At 43.3% G+C, this 11,278-nt stretch overlaps 1 protein-coding gene across 1 annotated transcript; it reads left to right on the top strand.

The window, feature by feature from the left end:
* Positions 1–1,043: 1,043 nt before the first annotated feature.
* LOC142740970 (olfactory receptor 6B2-like) lies at positions 1,044–10,636 on the top strand. The gene is made up of 2 exons (XM_075850373.1): positions 1,044–1,945; positions 10,597–10,636. The coding sequence occupies exons 1-2, from the start codon at positions 1,044–1,046 to the stop codon at positions 10,634–10,636; spliced, it is 942 nt and encodes a 313-aa protein (XP_075706488.1).
* The last annotated feature ends 642 nt before the right edge of the window (positions 10,637–11,278 follow it).

Genomic DNA, 11,278 nt, shown 5'->3' with positions numbered 1-11,278 from the left:
ACTGCAGCAAATAAATCTAATCTGTGTTGTGATAATTCTGTCTATGTCAATCTACTAGAAAAATCTGATAATAGATTCATAGTGATGGTTTTACAGTAAGGGTCTATTTACATCGGTCAATATCGGTCGTAAAAACGAGCTCCGATCAACGAGACAGCTCTCACAAGGAGCTATGATCAGTAATGTATGGGGATGAGCACCCGTTACTCTGATCACTCGTCCCCATGCATGTCTCCCCATTTACATATTGAGATGTGCTGCCAACAACGATAATATTTTGTGCTGTGTAGACGATATGAGCAGCCGATGAACATTTCTTCGTTCATCAGTTGATCGTTGCCCTGTTTACATAGGGCAATGATCGGGAACGAGCGTTCATATGATTGCTTGTTTGCCCGTTCATTGGCCCAAGAAAAGGTGCCTTAAAGGGAACCTGTCACCAGCATTTTAGCTATAAAGCCAGCAATACTTAGTGAAAGTGGGTGAAAAATCATTGTCATCTAAGCTATAAATATGTTCTAAGTAAGCTCTGTACCTTTTAGTATTCCGTTTTTCAGTGGTCCCAAACCGTATGCAAATGAGCAGAAAAGAGTCAAATCTTCATCTGAAAAGAGTCAGATTTTCATTCCTCCAGCGTCTCAGAGTGGACTCCACCTCCTTCTTTTTGATTGACAGCTCCTTAGCCAGTCAGGGCCGGACAGGTGGCGGTGGTGGGCGGGGTTAAGAAGCTGGGTCCCAGAGGGAAAAATAATTACCATAAAAGGCGGGAAGAGTTTAAACGACTACATTTACCGACAGAGGAGGACTTCAGGAAAGAAGAGAACAGGAACGAACTCTGGACAGCTGCGGCCATTGAGGGGTCAGGCGAGTTTAACAGGTAAGATGTTGATGACAGGATCCCTTTAAGAACTTGATGACCTTATTACTGTAACATGTTCTTGATTTTTTTCTACATTCCCCCATAATAAATATAGATAAATATATGTAAATATTTGCATGAATTAATGTTCTTCATTTATATCCGTGTCTCATTTTTATAGGGAATGGAAGAGAGCAACATAACCTCAGTTCTTCTCCTTGGGTTTCCAGGACTACATAGCTTCACAATTTTGTTTTTTCTTCTAATTCTTATGATTTACTGTGTTACAATCTGCGGGAACCTCTTGGTCATCACCCTGGTGTCCTACAGCAAGAACCTCCACTGCCCCATGTATTTCTTCCTGACGCAACTCACCATGTCAGATATCATCCTGTCCTCAAATATTGTCCCGAACATGCTTCATGGTGTCCTGAACAATGGATCTTCTATGTCTCTATCTGGATGTATTACACAGTTTCTTTTCTTTTCTTCTTGTGATTGCTCAGAATGTCTTCTACTGACTGTCATGTCTTATGACAGATATTTGGCCATATGTCGCCCACTACATTATAATTCTTTGATGACTCCTCTGGTTTGCCTCATGTCTGTTCTTTTATCTTGGCTCATTGGTTTTTCTCTAACAATAATTGAAACAATCAATATCTCCAAGCTTCACTTCTGCAAGTCAAACGTCATTGATCACTTCTTTTGTGACTTTGATCCTATATTAGCTCTATCTTGTTCTAATATAATGACATTTCAGATATATGCTCTAGTCATTGGATTCTTTGTAATTGTTTGTCCATTCTTGATCATTTCCATTTCTTATGCATATATAGTCCATACAGTCCTCAAGATACAGTCCATTACCGGTAGACAAAAAGCCTTCTCTACCTGCAGCTCCCACTTAACTGTGGTGTCAATATTTTATGGGGCCCTATTTTCAGTTTATCTGACCCCAAGAAAGGGAAAATCTATTTCTTTATATAAGATTCTGTCTCTCATGTACACTATTGTGACTCCACTAACTAACCCTGTGATATACTGCTTGAGAAATAAAGACATCAAGGAAGCCTTCAGGAAGGTATTTTTTTGATGTTCTGTATGTTATATATGAATCTAATAATAAGTCATACAGTATAAATATGGTCAATGTAGAAAGGTAAGGGGAATAATTTTAAAATAGTGACCTCTTGATTGTGGTGTAAATATTCAGAACATTTTATAGTTTCAAAATGAAGAAGATTCACATTTTCTGTATTTTTCTGAAAAAGAAAGCTAAATAAGAATCCCAAAAAGAGATGGTATAAATGATTGTTACTGTTATCTACCCAATGACACATTTCCTACTAAGGAGACATAATTTCCTCACTTTTTGCAATGGAGACTGAAATAGGGATCTATAGTTATAGTATTTTAGCGTCCTTTGTATTATATATACTAAATATGATTTCATAATGGGGAATTTGGCCGTCAGCTATACAGTTTAACTGTGTAGATTGGGGCAGCACAGCAGAGGATTTAATCACAGTTCTATTGTACTGCTAAAGGCCTAGATAAGGAAGGATAGTAACACAATACACAACACACAACACACACGCACACACACACACACACACACACACACACACACACACACACACACACACACACACACACACACAGTATTAGGAATCTATTAAGTCTCTTTACCCTCTGTGAAAACATGAGGGAACAAACATATTAGCTAGAAGAATAGAAGGGCTATGAACAGTTGATTTTCCATTGCCTAATATAATATTGAAATCACTAGAAATAATGGTAGTAAGATCAGATATGTTAACGCTATGATTAGAAATTAAATAAATGTTTATTCAGGCTTAAGATTTTGGATGTTTGTCGAAGTCAGCGTCGGGTCAGGGTAGAGTCAGAAGCCATTCAGTTTCATTGTGCCAAAAGTGTTTTCTTTCTCATTCAGGATTTAGTCTCCTGCTGCTCTGCTGCTTCTCGGACATGTTTCTTGATCTATGATTTCTGCTAAGAAGAACTAGGCAGTACAATAAACACAAAACATTTAATAAACCCAGACATATGTCATAATATACAGTATATAAATATATATACCCTTTTGGTCAAAGGTAAATGGACACTGGAACACCTCACCTATATTGTTGGAAAAACCATGAATAATAATATGGAGTTGGTCTCAACTTTTGCGGCTACAAAAGCTTTCCACTAGAATTTGGAGTGTGTCAGTGGGAATTTGTTACCAATGAGCCAAAAGGCATTTGTAAGGTCATCCACTGATGTGGGATGAGAAGGTCTGGCTCACAATCACCATATAACTTCATCCCAAAGGTTAGGATGGGGTTATGGTCAGGGCAATGTGTAGAACACTCACGTTCCTCTACACAAAACTCATTATACCAGGTATTTATGGACTACGCTTTGGGCACAGGGGCACAGTCATGCTGGAACCGGAAAGGAACTGTTGCCATAAAGACTACAATTGTATAAAATGTCTACAATTGTCTAAGATTATCCTGCACTAAAAATAAGGGGCCAAATGTCTGAAAGTGTCCATTATCCCTTAGCCACCAATTGTTAGAGAAGGCACTTTGCTTTTCAGTAGCGTTCTTCTGTCTTTCTCCAAACCCAGATTTATCAATCAGAGTGTCAGATAATGAGACGTGATTCATACCTACAGAGAACACACTGCCCCAGTGTCCAGTGGTGGCATGCTTTACATCCCTCTAGCCAAAGCTCTGCATTGTGCATGGTGATCTTAGGCTCGTGTATTTTTGCTTGACCATAGAAACTCGTTTCATAAAGCACTGAACGCACAGTTCTTGTGCTGATGTCACTTCCAGAGACATTTTGACTCTCTGTGGCGAGTGATGACACAAAGGAGAGGCTATTTGTAAATAAGCTGTTGTTACTCCTAGACACTGTCACTTCACAATAATAGCACTTACAGGTGACCAGGGCAGATTTAGCAGATAATAATAACACTTACAGGTGATCGGGGCAGTTCTAGCAGATGATAACATTTATAGGTGACCGGGGCAGATCTAGCGGATAATAATAACACTTACAGATGACCAGGGCAGATCTAACAGACAATAATAACACTTACAGGTGACCGGGGCAGATCTATCAGATAATAACAACACTTACAGGTGACCAGGGCAGATTTAGCAGATAATAATAACACTTACAGGTGATCGGGGCAGATCTAGCAGATGCTAACATTTACAGGTGACCGAGGCAGATCTAGCAGATAATAACAACACTTACAAAGGACCAGGGCAGATCTAACAGACAATAATAACACTTACAGGTGACCGCAGCAGATCTAACAGGTAATAATAGCACTTACAGGTGATTGGGGCAGATCTAGCAGATAATAATAATACTTACAGGTGACTTGGGTAGAACTACCAGATAATAATAACACTTACAGGTGACAGATGCAGGACTAGCAGATAATAATAACACTTATAGGTGACCGGGGCAGATCTATCAAATAATATTAACACTTGCAGCTGACCGGAGCAGATCTAGGAGATGATAATAATAGCATTTACAGGTGACCGGGGCAGAATTAACAGATAATAATAACACTTACAAGTGACCAGGGCAGATTTAGAAGATAACAATAACACTTATAGGCGACCGGGGCAGAACTAACACATAATAATAACACTTACAGGTGACCGGAGCAGATCTAGCAGGTAATAATAGCACTTACAGGTGAACAGGGCAGGTCTAGCAGATAATAATAGTAAAAATTAAAATAAAAAAGCTTGCACCATCAGATTTATAATGTGCAAGATGAAGGGAGCATGTGTTATATTCCCGAAATGTAGTGCAACCACAATGTTCCTGCCATTGTCACTGACTGTGTTGACCAGTTGTAGTTAGCGGGGTGACATCCAGCAGGACATTTGCTGCTCATGGCACTATAGCAACTGACCGCTGTATGGCTTCATTAGGGGTAAGCAGGAGGGAGGGGGAATGAAAGTAATGCTCTGCCCAGTTTCTGATGAGGACGGGAAGATGTCCATTGAAGAGGACATGGAGATGTATAAAAGCTTGGTGGCAGAACAAGACCTGCAGAACCGTGGAGATGTCACTAGCACTTGTCCTCGTTGCGGTGGTGCATAGTCGCCACTGCCACGGAAAATAATTATCCAGTGGGCCGTGAAAGCCAAATAATTTCAATGGTCATAATTGTTGCTCCACATGTCAGTGTCGGTGTTGTCAGTTGTGGCATGCACCGTACCACACACCGAAAATACCAATGAGCGGTCACTTTTTTTGAGGATGGAAAAATGGAATCTAGGTACCCTCCATCGTGTCTGAGTGCATGCGATCAGTTGCCTAAAGGCAGTGGAATCCACTCAGTAGTACAGAAGCGACTGTCTCTGCCTTCAACTTCGCCAGGTGGGAGTTCAGTCGGCAGACAAGCAAATTACTGGGCACATATTGTTGTTTCCTGCCCAGACATTCAGTTATTGATGACTGTCAATGGAATGGTGGAGTAGGAGTAGTGGAAAAGGAGAAGGAGCAGGCAGAGCAGGAGTTTATGATGTTGACGATAATGATGACAACGACAACCATGCACCTTCTGAGGATGTGGCCGTGCTACTAGAATGAAGGTGGCGAGGAGGACGGTCTGGCTGGCTTTGCTGGCCAGTACGGTTCTTCCACATGAACAGATGATGTTATTTATGTTCTGAAAAAAAGCAGTAGTTTCCACATTTGGGCCTGAATGGCCACAGTTTACTATCTGCCTGCAGATCTTGCACACTGCGATGGTATTGTCAGCAGGTGTGTCCAGAAAAATTACCACATGGTAGATATCTACAAAAAAGCCAGCACCAGCAAAGCTCGCAACATTTATGCCATTACCACCACCCGAGCTTGTCCTAGGTTTGACAGCTTTTGAGTCTACACCAACAGCAGCAGCATCACCTGCTCCTGAGCTGACCACAGTAGAAGCAGATCTACCCCTGGCAGGTTTTGATTTTTTGGCCGTACAGCCAAATCATTATCGCCGCCTACACCCTCATCCTCTGATGTCATCACCTTCTCACCACCCTTATCCAGTTCCCTGGTCCTTTCCAACACACAACCATCACCATCATCATCATAATTATCCACGCCACTTTCTTAGACTGTGATATGTCATGGGCTCCTTTCTCCTCCTTATGATTCCCACTTCTCTTTTTAGCCAGAGTGCCACTACCACCATGGCTAATAGTGCTCCTACCACCACCACCAACATAACTACAATTGCCAGTAAGCCCACCTCCAACTTAGCTATGTATTTCAGTCATGTCCCTTACCTCCGCCTGATCCTCCCCTTCATCGCAGTCCAAACCTTGACTGTTCTCATAGAGCTCATCAACAGGAACATTATCTTAAATATCTTCCTTAGAAGGTAGACACACTAAGGGTCAGTAAAGACAGAGATGCTTAAATAGAAATTATTCCATTGAGCCGCAAACTAACTGGAAAGGAAGAGAAGGAATGCGCTGAATGCTGGCTTAAAGTCACGGTATCAGAGGTAGTATCATTCTGATGTGACTGAAATGATGAGTAAGCCATCCAGTCCACAATGCCATCTGCTTCCTCTGCAATAATGCATCTACCGGAGGTGACGGACAACTGTGGCCTGCTACTACTAACTGGATGGCTGGTGCCGACAATGCTGCTGCTACGTGCGCTATGACCACCCCCAGGGGCGTAGCTAAAGGCTCATGGGCCCCGATGCAAAAGTTCTTATTGGGCCCCCCCGCAAACTCCTCATCGCCGGCGGTCCGCAGCTTTCAGCTTCATCACTGGGTCTCCTAAGTGACCCAACAATGCAGCACTAGCAGCTGGGGCGTCACTAAGGCTGGGTTCAGACACCCTATTTACGGACGTAATTCGGGCGTTTTAGCATTGATTTACGTCCGAAAATGCGGCTCAAAAGAGTTGGCAAACATCTGCCCATTCATTTGAATGGGTCTTACGATGTTCTGTGCCGACGGTCATTTTTTTTACACGCCGCTGTCAAAAGGCGGCGCGTAAAAAAGACGCCCGCGTCAAAGAATTGTCTGTCACTTCTTCAGACGTAAATGGAGCCGTTTTCCATGGACTCCATGGAAAAACAGCTCCAATAACGTCCGTAATGGACGCAGCGAATGACGCCTGCACATGTATTTACGGCTGAAATTACGGTGCTGTTTTCTCCTGAAAACAGCACCGTAATTTCAGTCGTAACGGACGCTGCCGTGTGAACATACCCTCAGGGCTTAAAAAGTCAGGGGAAATAGCCCCAATACATATGTGTCCGCCCAAAAAAAAATGTGTGTATAGGAGACAGCATAGCATATCTATAGCACTACGACCCTATAAGCTATGGCTAGTATTAGATACATTGGCTCAGCAGACAGTATCAGACATGATAGGATTAGATACAGTGGCTCAGCAGACAGTATCACACATGATAGGATTAGATACAGAAGTTCAGCAGACAGTATCACACATGATAGGATTAGATACATTGGCTCAGTAGACAGTATCACACATGATAGGATTTGATACAGTGGCTCAGCAGACAGTATCACACATGATAGGATTAGATACAGCAGTTCAGCAGACAGTATCACACATGATAGGATTAGATGCAGTGGCCCAGGAGACAGTATCACACATGATAGGATTAGATACAATGACTCAGCAGACAGTATCACACATGATAGGATTAGATACAGTGGATCAGAAGGCAGTATCACACATGATAGGATTAGATACAGTGGCTCAGCAGACAGTATCACACATGATAGGATTAGATACAGTGGATCAGAAGGCAGTATCACACATGATAGGATTAGATACAGTGGCTCAGCAGACAGTATCACACATGATAGGATTAGATACAGTGGCTCAGCAGACAGTATCACACATGATAGGATTAGATACACTGGCTGAGCAGACAGTATCACACATGATAGGATTAGACATAGTGGCTCAGCAGACAGTATCACACATGATAGGATTAGATACACAGCTCAGCAGACAGTATCACACATGATAGGATTAGATACAGTGGCTGAGCAGACAGTATCACACATGATAGGATTAGATACAGTGGCTCAGCAGACAGTATCACACATGATAGGATTAGATACAGTGGCTGAGCAGACAGTATCACACATGATAGGATTAGATACAGCGGCCCAGCAGACAGTATCACACATGATAGGATTAGATACAGTGGCTCAGCAGACAGTATCACACATGATAGGATTAGATACAGTGGCTCAGCAGACAGTATCACACATGATAGGATTAGATACAGTGGCTCAGAAGGCAGTATCACACATGATAGGATTAGATATAGGGCCCAGCAGACGGTATCACACATGATAGGATTAGATACAGGGCTTAGCAGACTGTATCACACATGATTGGATTAGATACAGGACTCAGCTCGCTGACATTGCGGCTCCAGCGCTGGACCCAGGAAAGGTAAGAATAATAATTTTGCTTCTTTATGTGTTACTGATTATTTTTGTGTGTTTGTGTTTTTTTACAGGCTCGGTTGTTGGACTTCGGATACGAGGACTTAAATGACGGCGTTTTTTTTATTCTCAATAAAATGGTTAATGAGGGTTGTGTTTTTTTATTTCAATAAAATATTTTTTCTATGTGCTTGTATCTTTTTAAACTTTATTATCCCCGCCTTAGTAATGGCCGCTGGCTGATTGACAAAGTCCATTACTAAGGCGGGGCTTAATGTTAGCAGGTGCAGAGGCTAACACTAACCCCCATTATTACCCCGGTACCCACCGCCACCAGGGGTACTGGGAAGAGCCGAGTACGAACCAGTACCCGACCATCTGCAGTGACGGTCAGGCACCGGGGCGGCCGCAGGCTGGTAGTATCTGGCTGGGGAAGGCCAAAAACAGTGGCCCTTCCCACCCTGGTAATGCTGCCTGCTGCTGCTGTGTTGTATCTGGCTGGTTATGAAAACTGGGGGGGGGGACCCCACATCGTTCTTTCCAATTATTATTTTTTATTTTTATTTTTTAAATGACGTGGGGTCCCCCCCATTTTTCATAACCAGCCAGATACAATAAAGCAGCAACAGCCTAGCATTACCAGGGTGGGAAGGGCCACTGTTTTTGGCCTTTCCCCTCCTGAAACTACCAGCCTGCGGCCACCCCAGTGGCCAACCATCACTACAGATGGTCAGGTACTGGATCGTACCCGGCTCTTCCCAGCACCCCTGGTGGCGGTGGGTACCGGGGTAATAAAGGGGGTTAGTGTTAGCCTCTGCATCGGCTAACACTAAGCCCCGCCTTAGCAATGGATGCTGTCAATCAGCCGGCGGCTATTACTAAGGCGGTAGTAATAAAGTTAAAAAAAAAACAAAGACATAGAAAAAATATTTTATTGAAATAAAAAAGAACCCCACATAACCTTCATTAACCATTTTATTGATAATAAAAAAAAGCCGTCATCGAAGTAGTCCTGGAATCTGACGTAGTCCAACGACCGAACCTGTAAGAAAACACACAAAAAACGATTAGTAACACATGTGTTAGGCTTAGGTACAGGGCCCATGTGTGATACGGTCTGTGGGACCCTGTATCTAAGCCTACCACAAGGTAGGCTTAGATATAGGGTCCAGCAGACAGTAATCTTATACAGTATAAGATTACTGTCTGCTGGGGCCCTGTATCTAGACCTACAGTGTGGTAGACTTAGATACAGGGTCCCACAGACAGTATCACACATGGGCCATGTATCTAAGCCTACCATGTGATTGGCTTAGATACAGGGCGCAACAGACAGGATCACACAATCTGTGATCCTGTCTCATGGGCCCCCTAAGCCTGCTACATCGTAGGCTTAGGGGTTGTGCAGTCCCTAAACATTGATGGCCTATCCACAGGATAGGCCACCAATAGCTGATGTGTCCAGGGTTCGTCTCCCGGGACCTGCCAATCAGCTGTTTTGAAGGGGCCGCAGCACTCGTACTAGAGCTGCTTCCCCTTCATTTCACTACTCGCTCACACTGTGAATCGCCGACACCGATTCACAGTGTGACCGGAATTAAGGGGAGCAGCTCTCGTTCGAGTGCTGCGGCCCCTTCAAAACAGCTGATTGGCAGGTCCCGGGAGTCGGACCCCGCCAGTCAGGGCTAATCTTACCTTCCTCTTCAGCCGCGGCGGTAGTTCTGTCGTCTCGATGCTGTGCGCGGCGCATAGCGCTGTGACGTCATGCGCTGCGCACAGCGCTTGACGTCAGAACCTCCGCTGCGATCCGGAACCAGGAAGGTAAGTACAGTCTGTTACTATAGTAACAGGGGCCCGCGGCCCGAGTTACTATAGTAACTTTTTATTGATGTGGTGCGGGGGGCTGTGGGCCCCCTGGCTTCGGGGCCCTGTCGCAATTGCGACCGCTGCGACCCCTATAGCTACGCCAGTGACCACCCCCATTCTTTACTGGCAGATGACTTGGCACGGGTGTTTCCTTTTACATTAACCTGTCCATTGCCACTCTTTCTTTTGCTAGACATTTTATTTTTAAATGGGGCAGCACAGAGCCTGAGTTATTAAAAAAAAAATTCAGAAGTTACACAGTCTATCTACTAGAAGCTCACTGTATTTCTGCTCGTTGCTGCTGTTATTGTAAATTTTGTTTAACGGGGAACATGCAAAATTTGGATGGAATTATTAGCAATTAGATATATGCAAAACAATCAACAGGCTTGTAAAGGAGACCAGGGGTCAGGTATAGGATGTCGGATGCGTCATAGTGGTGTGCAAGAACCCTAAAGGAACCCAGACGTTAGGGATGATTATTTGTAACTATTTTCATGAAAAGGGCATGTTTTTTTGGCCTGCTGCACGGGTTACGTTTGTTTGGGTGTCCTGATTTTTTAGGGTGTAGCTAAGAGTGTCAAAGGCTACGATTATATCAAATGTTATGGGTTTTGGACGATTCGTTTCTCAGACATTATTTCTTTATTAGATATTGTTTCTTTATTGTAAACGAGCGTAAAATACAGCCGTCGTGACGAGGTTTTTCTGGGCGAACCGCACAACGCAGGTTCATGAGTTGTGGTAGACATACTCAGGACATGGTGATGTATGAATGTTTCAGGTCTCGGAACTTCACAATAAACAGTTACGGAAATATTTTGCTAAAAACACTCAAATTTAGCAATAAATGAAGGAACTGCACCGTGTTTCGGGGGCAAGAGAGGGTTTCCCATTTACAGCAAATGATCGAGTCACGTATCTTATTATTCATCTGTGTAAGTCGAACGTATGGATGCCTAGGTCATTTCCATCAGACCCGCGGTTCGTTGCTGGTTGTACAATGCTCTGGGACAGCATTTTGAAAAATGATTATTTATACCCATTTTAGTGAAATAGG

Source organism: Rhinoderma darwinii, chromosome 2 (assembly GCF_050947455.1).
Source record: "Rhinoderma darwinii isolate aRhiDar2 chromosome 2, aRhiDar2.hap1, whole genome shotgun sequence".
Taxonomy (NCBI): Eukaryota; Metazoa; Chordata; class Amphibia; order Anura; family Rhinodermatidae; genus Rhinoderma; species Rhinoderma darwinii.
Note: the sequence above shows the minus strand (reverse complement) of the source record. Positions and strands in the feature narration are given on the sequence as shown.

Bases quoted from the DNA above. Each gene is read 5' to 3' on its own strand.
- LOC142740970 (XM_075850373.1), top strand. From the start codon at position 1,044: ATGGAAGAGAGCAACATAACCTCAGTTCTTCTCCTTGGGTTTCCAGGA. The intron at 1,946-10,596 runs ATTTTTTTGATG...TATATGCAAAAC, and splicing joins AAGGAAGCCTTCAGGAAGGT to AATCAACAGGCTTGTAAAGG.